At 35.4% G+C, this 18,150-nt stretch overlaps 5 protein-coding genes and 1 non-coding gene across 7 annotated transcripts; 4 read left to right on the top strand and 2 right to left on the bottom strand.

Annotated features, from left to right (window-relative positions):
- The first annotated feature begins 855 nt into the window (after positions 1–855).
- On the top strand, positions 856–937 carry Trnal-aag (transfer RNA leucine (anticodon AAG)). The gene has a single exon. It is a non-coding gene; the product is annotated as a tRNA-Leu (tRNA).
- A 389-nt stretch (positions 938–1,326) lies between these two features.
- On the top strand, positions 1,327–3,723 carry LOC128392921 (uncharacterized). Its single transcript, XM_053353013.1, has 2 exons — positions 1,327–2,423; positions 2,707–3,723. Exons 1-2 carry the CDS (start codon positions 1,487–1,489, stop codon positions 3,447–3,449), a joined length of 1,680 nt encoding a protein of 559 aa, XP_053208988.1. The 5' UTR covers positions 1,327–1,486; the 3' UTR covers positions 3,450–3,723.
- Positions 3,724–3,991: 268 nt separating this feature from the next.
- On the bottom strand, positions 3,992–4,829 carry LOC128392926 (uncharacterized). Its single transcript, XM_053353018.1, has one exon. It carries the CDS (start codon positions 4,672–4,674, stop codon positions 4,000–4,002), a length of 675 nt encoding a protein of 224 aa, XP_053208993.1. The 5' UTR covers positions 4,675–4,829; the 3' UTR covers positions 3,992–3,999.
- A 267-nt stretch (positions 4,830–5,096) lies between these two features.
- LOC128392925 (coatomer subunit delta-like) lies at positions 5,097–6,747 on the top strand. The gene is made up of 6 exons (XM_053353017.1): positions 5,097–5,332; positions 5,392–5,482; positions 5,584–5,651; positions 5,729–5,823; positions 5,908–6,026; positions 6,125–6,747. The coding sequence occupies exons 1-6, from the start codon at positions 5,330–5,332 to the stop codon at positions 6,595–6,597; spliced, it is 849 nt and encodes a 282-aa protein (XP_053208992.1). The 5' UTR covers positions 5,097–5,329; the 3' UTR covers positions 6,598–6,747.
- Positions 6,748–6,782: 35 nt separating this feature from the next.
- Positions 6,783–9,696, bottom strand: LOC128392920 (uncharacterized). Of its 2 annotated transcripts, none has more exons than XM_053353011.1 (3): positions 9,301–9,696; positions 7,763–9,096; positions 6,783–7,702 (listed from the first exon to the last, which is right to left on the bottom strand). In XM_053353011.1, exons 1-3 carry the CDS (start codon positions 9,563–9,565, stop codon positions 7,169–7,171), a joined length of 2,133 nt encoding a protein of 710 aa, XP_053208986.1. In that variant the 5' UTR covers positions 9,566–9,696; the 3' UTR covers positions 6,783–7,168. The 2 variants fall into 2 exon arrangements, with proteins under 2 accessions (XP_053208986.1, XP_053208987.1); XM_053353012.1 differs by lacking the exon at positions 9,301–9,696 and adding an exon at positions 9,187–9,291.
- Positions 9,697–11,337: 1,641 nt separating this feature from the next.
- On the top strand, positions 11,338–17,810 carry LOC128392918 (probable global transcription activator SNF2L2). The gene is given in 3 exon segments (XM_053353009.1): positions 11,338–16,546; positions 16,549–16,997; positions 17,372–17,810. Coding segments are annotated over 3 exon segments (5,688 nt in total). The 5' UTR covers positions 11,338–11,445; the 3' UTR covers positions 17,510–17,810.
- The last annotated feature ends 340 nt before the right edge of the window (positions 17,811–18,150 follow it).

Raw genomic sequence — 18,150 nt, 5'->3', positions numbered from 1 at the left:
TAATATTTGATTAATTTTCGGTCATTATAATACAAATCTGAGATTCGTTGGAAAATCTAAAATCAACTTTTTGATCAATTATCAAATTCTCAAGTTAAGTAATTGAGATTGAACCTTACAATAAGAGAAATCAACACGCGAAGAATAATTAATACTGAAAATAATTCCATTGAAACACTAATTTCAAAAGAAAGAAACAGACAATCAGTTGACAATTACAATACTAATCATAAGAAAAAACAAACATGAATTAACATACACGTAACCATATGATGAGAAAAGTAACCGACCGATACAAACTGTAAACTAAATATCGTCGCTTATTACCAATGAAATGACATCAATTTAGAACCTGAGATGTATTGATGTGACAATTTCTGCGTCAAGAGGAAAAGACAATTAAATGATAATAATAATTACCCAGTTTTACGTCGATCCAAAAGTGTTGGCATCATTGCTCTGATAAATGAACAGGTACAAATCCACAACAAGATGACTGACAAAAGACTCTGGAAGTTAAACAATGCAGACTGAAAGAAATAGACAATTAGTTAGACTGAATAAACGGAAGAACAATTAATTACTCACCATAATGAATAATAAATAATAAAAGAATAGAAAAAAAAACTAATTACAAATGAAAGAGAAAAATAAAAATAAAAATAATCAATTGGCTGAGAAGAGAAAAAGTAAATAAAAAAATTTAAAGATCCAAAAGCAGAGAAAAGAAAAGGCGCCAACTATGAAAATCTAAAGAAAGAGGAAAAATAAACAGAGAAAATTGACTTTTCTCTCAATTCGGAATTAGATTTTCTACAAGTTAAATAACATAATTAGGGAACTTTCCATCATATGGGTAGCGTGGCCGAGCGGTCTAAGGCGCTGGTTTAAGGCACCAGTCTCTTCGGGGGCGTGGGTTCGAATCCCACCGCTGCCACCACCTTTTTTGAATTTCTCTCTTCTCATCTTATTTTTTTTCTCTTTTTTTTTCCTTTGATCTTTTTCTCCTTCCAATGATCATGTTTACCTTTCAGTCTATTCTCACAAAATTTACTCTTGGAATAGAATTTCAATCACATGAGAGATTCGTCATTTTAAAAGGGAACCAAATGATAACCGATATTCGGAAATATCGATAATTCGGAATCAATTTTGTTTATTTTTTCTTCGACAGAGAAAAAGACAGAGTTTAAAGAGAAATAAAGGGGAAAAGGGGAGTCGAAAAATAGAATGAAAGAGAAAAAGAGAGAGAAAAAGTATCGATATTCTTTTCTCAATATCGATATTTCGTTTTCTTCTGTTTTGGATTATTTTTCATCTTTTGTTTATGTTTTTCTTTAATTATCCTCTTGTCTTTTAACTTTTATCTCTTGATTGTTTGTAATTTCTTATTCTCTTTAATTTTTGGATTGTGTTTACTTTCTATTTCCATTTAGATTTGGAATAATAGTTACCATTTCATCGTAATTGTTAACAATCATCCATCATGATGATGAACCACCGAGAGACTGAAAAATATACCAAAGGGTTTATCCTAAAGTGTATGAATGTCATCATCGAGTCTCGATTAGGAGAAATGGTTGTGAGAAAATGTAGCCCAACTCGAAATGATTGGTTTAACATTGCTCTTAATGATAATGAAGAAGTGTCAACCTCATGTTTGGAGTGTCTAGATAATCTTCATTGGATTGATACGACGATTAAAGAGGAAGTGAAACTTAATTCTGGATTTACCATTGATTCTCGGTGGAAAGTTACTTGTGAGGTTTCACTTAAAACCAATGAAGGTAAAACTCTTAGCTTGGAATATTGGATGTTCGAAAATAAGCCGATCAACAATGTTCAATCTCCAATCTCTCCAACTGGAGCTTCTTCTCCACTTGGTGCCAGTCCCATTTCTGATCCATCCAGTGGATCACCAATTCCAAGTTCCCGAAATGCCAGTTCATTTGCTAATGTACATTCAAAAATGGGCCTAATGATTAAATCTTTAATGTCACTTGCTCGAGGAACTCCTTCATTTAAATTGAGTAACGTTGGACTTAAAGATCAATCTCATATTATCTGTTACCGTATCTGTCAATGTGATGTTGATTTTAACACTTTTCTTAAATCAATTAATCCCGAGATTGCGGATGATATTCATAAACAATTTTCACCGGAAACTAAACTTGGTTCAATTCGTACAAATAACAATTCCATTGATGTGTCTTTCTGTTATCGAGTTAATCTTGAAACATGTCGCCTATTGGATCCGGTAACAACCAATAAACCTGAAGATGGTCCGATAAACATTAAGGAAGATCATTTTGGCGGAGGTCGAATACAAGAGAAGGCCAATACTACCGAAGTAGACAGAAATAGTCCTTGTTTCGTGGACAAAGCAAGAGAACCTCGATTAGCTTTTGGTTCAATCTCACCAAGTAAGTTAATTATCTAATTCTAATCCTTGTAACCCAATTAGAAATTTAATCACTCCCAATATTTTGATTACCAAAATAACTCTTGATAATTGCTCATCAATTGTTGGACTAATTAAATGATTAATTGGACAATGAGAATAACGTGAGTGGGTTGAGTTATAATTCAAAGTGTTTAACTCTTGTCACTCCTTTTAAATCATTCAAGATCTTTACTAGTCAACAATTTATTTCTCTTCTATTTTCTGTCAATCTAATCAATTTGTTTTTCCTTTCTCATTTACAGTTGTGCTTCCCTTTCCGCTTTTACCACCATTACCAAAAGATTTCCCTGGAATCAGTGATGAATCAGATAACGATGATGACCTATTAGGATCTTGTTTCATGAATAATCGTAAAACCCTCACACCGATAGTTACACCCACTACTACAACCACCAATATTATCGATACATTTTCCGGAAAATCGAACACAATAACACCAACCAAAACAACCCCGACGTCCAACTTTTCTGGTTCAACGTATTCCCCTTCTGAGATTGAGATTAATAGGAATGATTCACCAACATTGGAGAAAAAAGTTCCAAATGCTTCAAAGCCAATTGTTATTCCCTCTGATCGACGTAACAACAATTATCGTCAACCCTGTTTGGATAATTCACCTGAACCAGTTGGCTCAGGTGAATCATATGTTTTCGTTGATAATCGACCTCCTTTTGCTCCAGATCATGATGACATCGAAATCCTATTCACTGGTCCAACACCTTCGTTTGTAACCAATCCCTCCGGTGGAAGTGAATTACTTAACATTCAACAAACTCTTGATGCCATGGAAATTGAAATGTTATCAATTGACGATTTTCTTGAATCATTGGAAATTAAATCTGGTGAAGAAGATGATGATGATGATGATAAAGAGGAAGAGGAAGAGAAAGAAGAAGAAGAGGAGGAGGAGGAGAAACGGAAAGATGATCAGTCAATATATGCGAAACAGCAGGAAAGCTCATCAACAATTAACTCCTCAAATTAATCTATTACATGAGAATTAACTAAATCATTTTCAAAGATACTTTTAATCATCATTTTGACAAAGTTACTTTTTTTTTACTCACATTCTCAGTTCTCGGTGCTCTCCTTTTCCAAGATTAATAGTGATAAAACTTTATCATTGTACAGATTTGCATCTCCATCTCCATCACCATCATCATCATTTTTGTAAACAACAATTAATATTAATTTTTAAAGTAAACTTTGTATCTGAGCTTAATTACATGAATGAATCTTAATTCTGTAATTTTCATGAATCCATCTTCTTCTCATCATCATCATAATCAACAACAACAACAACACTCAAATGAAAGGCGATAAAACCATTAGATGTTTTGATTGTAATCTCACAATTAAACTCACATATATAAATATAGATTGTAATACAATTAGTTAAATATTATAAAAATGTTGTTAATGAAACACACATAAGCAAATAATATTTGACTAATTGAGTGAACAAGTTTAAATTATACTTTATTGTTTTTGTAAATAACAAATGATAATAATTAACCATTACAGTTGTATAATAATTAAGGTGATGATGGTGATGATTTTCTCAATGAACTTTTAAACAATTGGTTAATTAAATTATCTGCATTAGTTGATAATCTTCGTAAAACTTTAGTTGCTTCCCCTTGATTGTTCAATTGTAATTGTGATGGAAAATCAATTTGACTACAAATCTCTGATCCATTTGATGATCTTCGATGATGATTATGATTATCATTTCCATCAGAGTTAATTGTTGATCTTTTACCAACAATTAACATATTCAAATTTTCAGCATAAGCAACATTAACAACCATGTTTTCAACTGTAAATACTTGTAATATAATTTGAACGATATTGTTGATAAATCCTTGGGTATAGACAATCATTGCATCTGATGACATGTCTGTAAATGATGGTGGTTTATTTGGCATAACTGGATTAACTGGATTAACTGGATTACTTTGATTACTTGGTTTACCTTTGCTGTCAAGTTTGATTGTTTCAAATTTAGAGAGCATTTGATTGGTAACAATTGAAGCTACTTGATCAGATTCAATTCCAGAAGCAACCAATAAGCCAATCTGTTCACAAAGAGATTGAAAATCATCATGAGTTAAATTATAATTACCAACAATTTGATCACTTGAAGTTACACAGTTAATTGTAACAATTAGCGTACAGATTAAGAGACAATCAAATTGAAACATTTTCATAATGGGTCACATATACAATTAGTTAAATACAATTTCCTACCATTAGTTTTACTTGATAACAATTAATTTCAATCTCTTTTATAACTAAATGATAATTGATACAACCTTAATTTAACTGAATTAATTGTTAACTGTTTAATTTATGGATTAGTAATTTGTTTTAATTTCAACAAATCAAGTGATAAAAACATTTGCCAACAACAACAACAATCATTATCTGATTTAATTATAATCAATTAACAGTTAATTAATGTAATATTTGTAACCATTCACTTAATTTTGATACAACAATTAACTAATTAAAGTAACAATTTGTTATCTTTAATTTTTCATAATATTTTTCATTGCAAAATTTAAATTAATCAACAACATTTTATTGCCTTTCCATTTATTACTTCAACTCTCTTCCAATTAATTATCACATTTTCTTAAATTGTTCCACTTAAATTAATCTATTGCTTTAGTTCGTAATCAAATCGAGAGAAATTAATTTCCACAATTAGAATTGATTTAATGTCCCCTGGTGACGTGGAAGAGAAAGAAAGAGAAACATATGAGAGAGAATCTGAACCGATTGTATTTCCATCTAATGTTTTGGTGACCGGTTGGAATTAATTTCTTTGATTGTGGCTAATTGTTTATTCTATTGATTAAAATGGTGAGTTAATTGTGTATTAGTTGATTGTTGGTTTAATCCATTCTTTTCAATTTCCGAAGGTTTTACTCGCCAGTGCCATTGTCTCCAAACAGAATGGGAAAATTTTGGTTTCTAGACAATTCGTTGAAATGACAAGATCTAGAATAGAAGGTAATTGATTTTCTTTTTCTTTTTAATTCTAATTAGTTAATTCTTTTTAATTGTTTTTCTATTATATTTTAACTAATTGATTTGTTCTCTTAATCTTTTAGGTTTGTTAACAGCATTCACTAAGTTAATTACCAAAGATAAACAACATACATTTATAGAGACTGATGCGGTAAATTATATTTCATTTCCACTTCTATATTTACCTTTATTTTTTTTTTAATTGTTGATTATTTTTTCTTTTTATAGGTTAGGTATGTGTACCAAGCATTGATGGATAAATTGTATTGTGTTCTAATTACAACCAAAACATCAAATATATTGGAAGATTTGGAAACTCTACGGTTGGTGTTACATTTTCTATGCATTTCAATGGGTCTGATTTATAATTGTGGTTTTTTAATTTAATTTAATTCTTTTACATTCAGGCTGTTTGTTCGTGTAATCAGTGAATATACCTCTAATCAGGGTAAAACTTCAGATGAACAGGCAATTCTTGATAATGCTTTCACTCTTATTTTTGCATTCGATGAAATCGTTGCTCTTGGTAAGTTATTTGATTTAAGGGGATTTTTGGATTCGCAATAGAATTTAGAGATTTTTTTTCTGATTATGTGATTTTATTTCTCTATTTTGTTTCATTAGGTTATCGGGAAAGTGTAAATATGTCTCAAGTTCGTACATTCATTGAAATGGACTCACACGAGGAACGGGTTTATGTCGCTGTCCGTCAAACTCAGGAAAGAGAGGCTAAACAAAAGATGAGAGAAAAGGCCAAGGAATTATCCAAACTTCAGCGAACTCAACAACTTTCCAAATCATCGATGCCTTCAATTTCATCTTCTTCCAATGCTTCTTCTGTCCTCGACAAACCGGAACCAGTTGTCGGTGATCGAGCATCAAGTGCATATTCAAGTACCACTAGTGCTCCCGTTGTCAGATCTAAGGGACCATCACGGGCACTTAAACTTGGCTCGAAAGCCAAACAAGCCGAACTATTTGCTGCTGTAAACGAGGAGCAATTAGCAAATGAGTTGAAAGAAGAGGAACCCAATCAACCAATCCCCAGCAGTAATACAATCGGTGGCTACAAAAATGATGATATCGATATTGATTAGCTAATTAAGGAGAAAGAAAACCATTTTGATCTGTAATTCCCTTCTAATCAAATTGTATTTTCTTTTCAGTGTATAAGTTAATCACAAGAATCATCATCTCCACCCAACGATAACCCTTTGATTTTTTAAAAAGTATTATCATAACTTTAATTATTGATACATTTTTTTTCTACAATCACGTTAAATCAGTTAAGCAGTTTTTATCCATTAACCAAATTGATTTTTCGATAATCCCAATGTCCAATATTGGATTATATTTATTTGTGTCAATTTGATACAAACAACGGAAAAAATTACATCTCATGCAAATGGAAAACATTTTGCTGATAAAAACAAAATTGAGCTAAACAATTAACCAGTTAAGTCATTGATAATGTAAATCAGCGTTTGTTACGAACTCATTTCTCCCCCTGTCTATTAAATCATCTGAAAGATAATTATTACTATTAAGTAATTTTAAACTTCGTTTGATTTGAAATACATATTAGACTAGAATAAGTCGATTGAGTCAATTAGATGGAAAAATCATAAAATTTGCTCAATCGACCGGCACCTTCGTTGAGCAATTGAATCACGCAGTGGATTCCCTGTCGATCATCACTCCCTCCACCAAAGGAACATCATTTTTCACTGGTGGTGACATTTTCGGCCCTTTTTCCTTCATGAGCGCACTTTTCATTATATTGACGAACGGAACCTCGACCAAAGCACAGAAGAAGAACGAAAGAGCATAAATTAGAAAGAGAAGAGGGAAAACCACATTATAAGTGAAATCGATTAGATTTGTCTCTATGTTGGTGTGCCAAGTGGCATTTCGAAGCTGAAAAACAATCGGATTAACGAAGAGAGCGGAAAGATTAATCCTCGAGAGAATTGTGAACACTTTAGATGAAAGGAATCGAGGGATTAGTTCAATGGTGTGACCGTTGTGCGAAGCGTAGATCAACCAAGCGATTATGTAAGACCAAATCGCTTTACTGAACATTCCGTAAGTTAACGAGACTCCGTATGGAATTGGAAATAGTCGATAATTAATCGCCGATTCGTAGACAACAATTATCGCCCATGATGCAAACCAAAGTGTCCACATAAAGTATGAGATTAACTGAAAGGTAAGAAAGAAAGAGAAAATTAAATTGTTATTCTTTTTGTCTCAGTTAATTACCTTTGACACTTTGAGTTGATATCCGCCCATAATCAGGCCAAGTATCACACCGATGAAATAGGAGCTCATATGACCCCAACCTTTAGAGTGAATATAAACCAAATAGGTCATTAGCTTTTGCTGTGGATAAGCCATCGGGATCCAAGAGTGTTGGAGGTCAAAGATGGACATAATTACTCCCAAGATAATTGCTCCGAAAAGCACCAAAAGGGTCGTGTTAATCAGGGCGATTAATTTGCGTTTTCGTTGGATAAAGGGCAAAATTAGGATGACAAAGATAACGGCAAACATATAATCCGCTTCTAAGTACCAATCTGCGGTTAGGCAGAGGTTAATGTCTTCTTTGACGTCGAAATAGTGAGCGACCATAAATAAATGGCCTAACCAGGTTTTCTCGCAAACCGATGCGATAGAACCAGCGGCATAATAGTAATTCCAATAGGGTCCACCCATGTAATCACGGAAATGATGACTAAACACCAGAATACTGAGACAGATCATCCAAGCGATTAACGGAACGAATCTCATCCATCTAAGGAAAAGAAAAGTTTTACCATCGAGTCGAGTTTTATTGTGGATAAAGTGAATTGTGGTCTCAAGTCCGGTGAGAAGGAAAAATGTCTCCATGGTAAAAGGTCCAAGAAGAGTCGACGAAAATAAGGGTTGGGTCATCTGATCACGGGTGTGAAAGAATGTGGTCATATTTTGATAGAGAAGAGTAAAGAAAACGTGAATGTAAAGCATGAAGGCCATTGTTAACGCTTTAAGTCCGTCAAGACAGGGAATGGTTGTCGGTCCTGGTGAACGAGGTCGAGTGGAAAACAGTTTCACCAAGTTGGCAGAGAAATTAAATTGTGACAGAAAACTACCCTCAGGTGCCCACAGTCCCAATAGATTAGCAGCGACAATTGAACCCACAAAAGTGGCCGCTATAGTCTGAGGCCAAGTTATTGGATTATGAGGTTCACGGGTTTGACACATATCAACATCGATAACAAGACCAGTTGAATAGTAATCAGATAAACCATTAGCTAGTAAATTAAGATCTTTCTTTGAACATTCCCGTGGAACACATATTCCAGTGGTCACATTTAAATAACGGAAAAAGTGAATATAAGGTTTAAGGTAATTAAACACTGGAGATGAGAAATTAAATGCTTCGGGTGGATAATCAAAAGGTATTCCCTCGATCGGCTGTGGTGACATTAACGGCATATTAGCGAAGGCCAAACAATAACGATTCGTAGTTGAAGACATGCATTGGGTGAAACCACCGAGACTGACGAGGCTTCCATCTAGTATACTGGACGGAATTCGTCCCCACGAATCGAGTCCTATGAGAAAATTAAATAACAATTAACAATTGAGAATCGAAAATTAATAAAAAAAACAAATTCTAATGTATTAATAGAAAACAAAATGACACTGAAAAAGTTTTTTCCTTTTGTTTACAAGGCGAGAAAAGAAGTTTTAATTCCTCTGTTGTATTACAATTAACTAATTGTTTCTAATTTGATTGTTTCTTGTTCGCAACTTACTTTTAACTGATTCAACCTCTGCAGCTCTTAATCCATCAGCCCAGTGATTAAGCGATTCTAAACAATCAATTGATAGATTGGTAACAAATTTCCGATTGGTGATCACTTTTAATTCATTTTCGTATTTATCAGCTAAATTGTTTAAATTGTTAATTGTAAAGTTTTCCAATTGGTTCCAAGCATGTTGATAATCTAGTGAAATCACTGTTGTCGCAAAGACAATATTTGATAGAAATGAGAAAACAATTAACAAACTTGGTAACATTTGAAGGGAACAATTAAAATATCGAGAAAAGAAAACACAAAATATAAGAATTGCAATTAAATGACAAATCTAATTATAAACACAATCTATTGTCTAAATGAAATCATTCCTTAAATTAGTTAACCGATTAATAGAACCGATTCTCAATTACTAATCAGTTAAAGGAAAATTAATTTAATTTAATAACATGAAATTTTGTGTTTTCGTTTGAAAAGGTTAATGAGGAAAAAGTTTTTCTCAATTAACTTGTTTTAATTTGCAAATTAAATCAAATTTTCTTTCTTCAAACTTTTTTCTTGTTACAATTAAATGAAGAGAAAGTTAATTGTTGATCATATGGTTAACTGATACTTTTAACAAATTAATAGTATTTTCCTTGATTATCATGTAGAAAAAGTCAATTAATTAACCGGCTCAAATTCTCAAATGTAAACAATTTACGATCAAAATGTTAATTGTTGTTTTTCATCGAATTTGGGTTAATTTAATCCGGTTTTGTTTTCGTAATCACTTCCAATTTAATCTGTTGATCTTCAGGCCTGATTTTAATGCTCACTTCTAACCTTGATTATTGTGATAATTAAACGATAACACTTTTCAATCAAAGATTTTCCTTAATTGGATTTACGTTTTTGGTAAGAAATAAGAGATTCCGTCAGCTCAACATCCCGACAGCTGATTTTTCGGCTTCAAGTTAGCGACTTTTATGGAAATAAACTTTATGAAATATTAATAGTTTCGAACTTTCTAATGCTTTTGGTTACGATTCTCAACATAGCTCGACTTTGGGATAAAAGAAATCGAACTGAATTTCGTCATGATTAGTGAAAAATCGATCAGGTGATTATTTCTCTCTTGTTCTTGGTTTTCTCAAATTCTCTCCTTTTCCATAATAGAGATAAATACATTTGTACATTTTCCACCGACTTCATCTTCTTCACGAGATTCATTTCAAAGCTTTGTCTGTCATCCTGAATCGTGAACAATTTGCTTCTTTTGTTGCTCATTAAGTTGATTTTTTTCCTCCTTTTCAACTTACATATGACATAACGAAGCCCGAGGTCATTTTTGTTTCATCAAACGATCGATGTTGATGGAAAGCAAGAGAAGAATCAATCAAAATGAAAATCATCATTTTCACTATTATCAACCTTCTAGTCTCATTATTTCTGTTGATGGTTGGCTTCAACTCAAATAAGACTCAAGACTATTCACGATATCAACTGAGATTTTCAGAGTAGATATGTTCAAGTCGATGGAGTTTATGATTTTCCATCGTCGTATATTGTTGATGGATCAGCCATGATGGATTTATTTTGTATTTAAATCGATAGAAAAGTCGATCTATCACCCGAATTCGGTATTAATAATTTCCTAATTTGCATGTACTTTGCTGCACGGAAGTACTTTCAATTCACCAAATCGTATTTAATGTAACAAGTGACGTGAGATCCAAAGGAAAATGCTCAAATTGGTGAACACCATTGATTTAGGAAAACTTAACTCGAATCAAGAATCCAACCCAGAAAGAAAGCTAAGGATACTTTTTGCTTTTTCGATTTCCTTTTTCTCGTTGAAATTGGAAAATGTGGTATATATGATTATGATTAATTTCTTGCAGGATTGAATATATTTGTTTATTTTTATAAGTATAATAAGTTAATTGTTATAATATTTTTCTTGTTGAAATTGGAAAATGTGATGATTCAAATTTTGCGCTTTCTTTTTATGAGTTTAGTTGAATATCTCAACACCAGAAGCGAAAACCTTTCAGCTTAATTTTTGGATTTGAGAAAATGATAAATTTGTATTGATTTTTAATTGTTTTGTGTAAATGAATTAGATTTAATTGAATTGACTTTGATTGGATTATATTTAAAATGTTGACTCCAGCTCAGACTAATTTGCTGAGGGCCCAAATTATGGCCTTTCGTTGTATTAGTCGTAACTTACCTATACCTCCTCATGTACAAGCTGCTCTGGTAAGGAAACCGCAACAACAGCAACCGCCATCACCATCCCCACCTCAACAACAAACACCACCACCTTCATCCCCGGTGTCACAGCATCCACCTCAACAACCGACACCTCCACAATTACAACATCATCAGCACCAACAATCACAACAACAACAACAACAACAGCCGCCGCCACAGCAACAGCAGCAGCATCCTCATCAACAACCTCCACAGCAACAGCAACAGCAGCTTCCGCCGATGCAACAACCTCAACAACATCAGTTGCAACCACAGTCACAAGGGCCACAACAACAACAACAACAACCACCACCACCACAACTCCAACAACAACAATCTCAACCACCACCAATACCTGTCACACAACCATTACCACCTATCCCAGCACCTAATCAGCAACCTCCACCCTCATCATCACCGGTATCTCAACATCAAGGTCCACTTCCACCACCGCCACAACTTCAGCATCATCATCAACAGCAGCAACAACAACAACCAATCCCTCCGATGCAACAACAACACCAATTGCCTCCACCACAATTACAACAACCACCACCTCCACAGTCACAAGCACCGCCAATACAGTTGCAGCAACAACCACCTCCTCCGCCGGTATCAGTTTCTCAGCCATTACAACCAATGCCACCTATTCCCCAGCCAAATCAACAACCACCACCACCTTCATCGCCTGTATCACAGCATCAAACACAACTTGCCCCACCACCACCATCACAATCACAACTTCAACATCATCAATATCAACATCCACATCCACATCAACATCAACAACCACCTATGCATCAACCCATGCATCAACCATCTCAACAACCGCCACATCAACCACATCAATTGCAACCACCTCCACAATTACAACCATCACCCCTTCAACAACAACAACAACAACAACAACAACAACCACATCAACATCCTCATTCTCTTCCTCACCCACATCAACCACCACATCAACTTCAACAACAACACCATCAGCAGCAGCAGCAGCAACAGTCTCAACAACCCCAATCAGCGCCTCAAATCCAACCTCAACATCAACTACAACCTCAACCTCAACAACCTCCACAACAACAGCAGGCGCAACAACAACAACAACAACAATCATCTCCAGTACCAATCCCAGTACCAATTGCACAACCATTACAATCATTGCCACCTCTTCCAGCACCAAATCAACAACCTCAACATCCCGGTTATCAAACAATGATACAACAATTACAACAACCTCGTCCAAATAGAGTGACTCCCGTTTCAAAGCCACTTGGTCTTGATCCAGTTGAGATAATGAAAGAAAACGAAAACAAAATTGCACAAAGAATAGCTCATAGGATTGAAGAATTGCAAAATATTTCTTCCAATCTACCAGAAGATCTTAAAATCAAAGCAATGACCGAATTGCGAGCACTTCGATTGGTCAAATTCCAGAGACAATTGAGACGAGAAGTTGTTGCCCACATGAGGAAAGATACCTCATTAGAAACTGGTCTAAATCCAAAGCTTTATAAACGAAGCAAAAAGATTGGTCTTCGCGATGCTCGAGTCACAGAGAAACTGGAGAAACAAAAGAGACAAGAACAAGAGAACAAGAGAATCGAGAAACACCAAGAGTATCTCCGAGGTGTCTTGCAACATGTGAAAGATTTCAAAGAATTCCATCGAAATATTCGAGGAAAAGTAGTGAAAGTGAACAAAGCAGTGGCCACTTATCACGCAAACACCGAAAGAGAACAGAAAAAGGAACAAGAAAGAATCGAGAAGGAACGTATGAGGAGACTGATGGCCGAAGATGAAGAGGGTTACAGAAAATTGATCGATCAAAAGAAAGATAAAAGATTAGCATTCCTGTTGTCACAAACAGACGAATACATTAAAAACCTGACAGAGATGGTGAAACAACACAAAGTAGAACAGAGGAAAAAACTGAAAGACAAAAAGAAGAAAAAGAAAAAGAAAAGTAAAATTGTCCCTGGTGTTGGTGGAGCAACGGGAACGGGAACAGGAACAGGAACCGGAGGTGATGGAGGGAACAAAGTCGACGACAATAATAAGCAACACGGCGGAGATGGTCCGTCGTCGGGAACAGCAGCCGGTGGAAGCACAACAAACACAACCACTGGCGATGGAAAGTCGGGAGTGGATGGGAATGTGGATGAATCGTCGCAACAATCAGATTTACGAGTGAATGTCATGGAAACATCAACTGGTAAAGTGATGACAGGTAAAGAGGCTCCACTTGCTAGTCAACTAGAAACTTGGCTCGAAATGCATCCTGGCTATGAAGTCGCTCCTCGGGAGACAAGTGATGAGGAAGAAGATGAAGAAGGGGAAGACTCGTCGGACGAAGACGATGCTCATCATCACCAACAACAACACCAACACCAACAAAATCAAAACAATGAAATTGTCAAGAGTGTCATTCAACAAGCATCTCAGGAAGATGATGAATACAAAAGTGATGGGTATCAAAACTATTACAATATTGCTCATGCAATTAGTGAAGAAGTGAAGGAACAAGCATCCATGATGGTCAATGGAAAACTGAAAGAATATCAAATCAAAGGGTTGGAATGGCTGGTGTCCCTTTATAACAACAATTTAAATGGTATTTTAGCCGATGAAATGGGTTTGGGTAAGACCATCCAAACGATCGCATTGATCACTTACCTGATTGAGAGAAAGAAAAACAATGGCCCTTTCCTGATTATTGTTCCACTGTCAACACTGTCCAATTGGATGTTGGAATTTGATCGGTGGGCACCAGCGGTGGTTAAAATTCCTTACAAGGGATCACCTAATGTGCGACGTAGTTTACAACAGAAACTGCGAACCTCCAAATTCAACGTTCTATTGACCACTTACGAGTACATAATAAAGGACAAATCTTCCCTGGCTAAGCTCAAATGGAAATACATGATAATCGATGAAGGTCATCGAATGAAAAACCATCACTGTAAATTGACCCAAGTGTTGAACACTCACTACGCTGCTCCCCACCGATTGCTCTTGACCGGAACCCCTTTACAGAACAAGTTACCCGAACTGTGGGCTCTACTTAACTTCCTGTTGCCCTCGATCTTCAAGTGTTGTAACACATTTGAACAATGGTTCAATGCTCCGTTCGCCACCACCGGGGAAAAGGTTGAACTGAACGAAGAAGAGACCGTTTTGATTATTCGTCGACTTCACAAGGTACTTCGACCTTTCCTATTGAGGCGATTAAAGAAGGAGGTAGAATCTCAGTTGCCAGAGAAGGTGGAATATGTGGTTAAATGTGACATGTCGGCTCTTCAACGAATCGTTTACCGTCACATGCAAACGCGCGGAATTGTGCTGACCGATGGCTCAGAGAGAGGTGATAAACGGGGTGGTAAAGGAGGTGCACAGACACTTATGAATTCAATTATGCAGCTTCGTAAGATTTGTAATCATCCGTTTATGTTTCAACACATTGAGGAAGCGATTGCCGACCACACTGAGAGTACTGGTGGCGGGGGTGGTAGTGGGGGCAGTGGAGGGAGTGGAGGGAGTGGAGGGAGTAGTGGTGGTGGTGACAATGGTAATAATAATGATAAAAATGCCAATGGTGGTTCCATTGTTACTGGTCCAGATTTGTATCGATCGAGTGGTAAATTTGAGTTGCTTGACAGGATTCTTCCTAAATTGAAGCAAACTGGACATCGAGTGTTGCTTTTCTGTCAAATGACCACATTAATGACCATCATGGAAGATTATTTCAACTACCGTAATTTCACTTACCTTCGTTTGGATGGTACCACCAAGGCTGAAGATCGAGGATCTTTACTGGCACAATTTAATCGAGAAGGATCAGAGTTTTTCATCTTCATGTTATCAACTCGAGCCGGAGGTTTGGGTCTTAATCTACAAGCAGCCGATACTGTTATCATATTTGACTCTGATTGGAATCCTCATCAAGATTTACAAGCTCAAGATCGAGCCCATAGGATAGGCCAAAAGAATGAGGTTCGAGTACTTCGATTGGTGAGTGTTAACTCAGTAGAGGAACGGATTCTGGCCGCGGCCAAGTACAAGTTGAACTTGGACGAGAAAGTAATCCAAGCGGGAATGTTTGACCAGAAATCAACTGGAACCGAGAGACGTCAATTTTTACACGCAATTTTAGCAACAGAGGATGTAGATGAAGATGAGGATGAGAACGAGGTTCCAGATGATGAGACAATCAATCAAATGATTGCTCGAAGTGAAGAGGAATTTGAACTGTTTCAAGCAATGGACATTGATCGACGGAGACAAGAAGCTCGTGACCCTCGTCGTAAACCTCGACTTATGGAGGAAAGTGAACTGCCCAGTTGGTTGTTGAAAGACGACGCGGAGGTGGAAAAGTTGACACAAGAAGAGGAAGAAGACAAATTTGGCCGAGGATCAAGACAGAGGAAAGAAGTTGATTACAGCGATTCATTGACAGATAAACAATGGTTAAAGGCTATGGAAGATGGGACATTGGATGATTTAGAGACTCCTACGAAGCGAGGAAGAGGAAGAGGACGAGGTGGAGGAAGAGATTTAGATGGAGATGGTAGTGGAAGTGGAGGCGGTGGAGATGGAGATGGAAGTGATGATGATGTTAGTGTGAGCGGTGGTGACGGTGGTAAATCTGGTCGTGGAAGTGGAGTTGGTGGTGGTCGAGGAGGAGGAGGAGGTGGAGGAGCAGGTAAAGGAAAAGGAAAAGGTGGAAAGAAAAGAAAACGAGATGATGCAGATTCACCTCCGTCCACATCGACAGCAAGTGGATTACCAAGAAAGAAACCAGGTCGTAAACCAGGTCCAGTTCCTCGAGATAAAACTCCAATCGCACCCGAATTAAAGAAACAAATGAAAAAATTGATGAAAATTGTTATCGATTATAGAGATGGAGATGATAGAGTTTTATCTGATCCTTTTTTGAAACTTCCATCACGACGAGAATTACCCGATTATTATGAAGTGATTAAGAAACCGGTTGACATTGAAAGATTCGAGCCAAGATTCGAGACAATAAATTCCGGTGTCTTGATGATTTAGAAAATGACTTTATGTTACTTTGTAAAAATGCACAAACTTATAATGTTGAAGGATCGACGATATTTGAAGATTCAATTGTATTACAATCTGTATTTACCAGTGCAAGGGAAAGAATTGAACAAGATGGCGACATAGAAATGGCCGATACTCCAAGTAATCTTAATACAAATGCTAATACAAACACCAATTCAAATAACAACAACAGTAACAATAATAATTCCAACAACAATTCAAACACTTCTTCCACCACCACCAACAACAACAATAACAACACCAACAGTAATAATAAAGACAATACCAGTACCAGTGGAAACACTTCCAGTACCTCCAACAATAGTAGTAACAAAAACACCAATGATAACGATAAAGATGAAAGTGATGCTGATGACGATGAAGATGAAGAGGTAAATTGAATTCATTTCCTTTCTTTTTCTTTCTTTTTCTTTCTTTTTCTTTCTCTGATTCTCAATTTATATTATTTTTTTAATTTTCTTTATTTTTGATATTTTTTTGCATGAAAACATCGAAAACACTTAATTTTGTCAATTAATCCAGCGACCTGCATGACTCCCTTGATTGATTATTATTTTTATCAACCACAATCACAAGCACAACAAAAGCTACTACTATTACAACATCACAAATGAACCATTATCAAAATCATCATTACAATCTTTTAACACAAAAAAACTAAACAAAAAAAACAATATAAACTTTTGTAATCAATTGTTTCCTTTCTTTATTATAAATATTTCATATTCAATTGATTGATATTTAGATTGATAACGATGAGGATGGAGATGATGATCATGATGACGAATCTTCATCCAATACCAAATCAAGAAAGAAAGGACGAAAACCTCGACAAGCTCGTCAAAAGAAAAGATATGTCGATGATTCTAGTGACATGGAATAATAACAATAATGATAATCAAAGAAACAAATCTCTGGAATTATAAAAATAATTCTACTGTAAAAAAAAGAAAGAAGCAAAAACTAATTGATTTTATTTCATATATTTCTCTTTGTATTATCTATTATCCAACTCAATCACTCCAACATCATCAACATCAAATCATCAACAACAACAACAAAACACCAAGAAAATCACAGACAACAAAAAACTATTTAACTAAATCTCCAAAAAATGTAAAAAGAACCCAAATTGATTATTAATCTCATCAACCATTTGTAATTAAATCGAATCAATTATTAAATTATTTGCTTGTTATATTTATTTTATCGCTATAAGGAGACCACAAAGTAACAGTTTTATCTTTCGATTAATTTGTACTCGTAAAAACTGAGTAACAATAATTGATTATTCTGTTGATGATCAATCAAATAGAGGTGCTGATGATGGTGGGAAAATGTCTACATCATAAGGATCGGAAATTGATAATCATAATAATTCAAAATTGATCAGTGGAAAATCAACTCAACGAATAATCAATTACGAACCTTATAAAAGTGCCTCAACTATTGCTCTTGATATTGATTCCTCTTTAAGGCCTAGGTCACCTTCGCCCTTTAGTAAAACTGGACGACATTCTAGTG

Source organism: Panonychus citri, unplaced genomic scaffold (genome assembly GCF_014898815.1).
Source record: "Panonychus citri isolate SS breed McGregor unplaced genomic scaffold, ASM1489881v1 Contig00138, whole genome shotgun sequence".
NCBI classification, from domain to species: domain Eukaryota; kingdom Metazoa; phylum Arthropoda; class Arachnida; order Trombidiformes; family Tetranychidae; genus Panonychus; species Panonychus citri.
Note: the sequence above shows the minus strand (reverse complement) of the source record. Positions and strands in the feature narration are given on the sequence as shown.

Coding starts and splice junctions, on each gene's coding strand:
- LOC128392921 (XM_053353013.1), top strand. CDS start 1,487: ATGATGATGAACCACCGAGAGACTGAAAAATATACCAAAGGGTTTATC. Junction 2,424..2,706: donor TTTTGGTTCAATCTCACCAA/GTAAGTTAATTA, acceptor TCTCATTTACAG/TTGTGCTTCCCTTTCCGCTT.
- LOC128392920 (XM_053353011.1), bottom strand. CDS start 9,565: ATGTTACCAAGTTTGTTAATTGTTTTCTCATTTCTATCAAATATTGTC. Junction 9,097..9,300: donor AGAGGTTGAATCAGTTAAAA/GTAAGTTGCGAA, acceptor ATTTTCTCATAG/GACTCGATTCGTGGGGACGA. Junction 7,703..7,762: donor ATCAACTCAAAGTGTCAAAG/GTAATTAACTGA, acceptor CTTACCTTTCAG/TTAATCTCATACTTTATGTG.
- LOC128392926 (XM_053353018.1), bottom strand. CDS start 4,674: ATGAAAATGTTTCAATTTGATTGTCTCTTAATCTGTACGCTAATTGTT.
- LOC128392925 (XM_053353017.1), top strand. Junction 5,483..5,583: donor GACAAGATCTAGAATAGAAG/GTAATTGATTTT, acceptor TTAATCTTTTAG/GTTTGTTAACAGCATTCACT. Junction 5,652..5,728: donor CATTTATAGAGACTGATGCG/GTAAATTATATT, acceptor TTCTTTTTATAG/GTTAGGTATGTGTACCAAGC.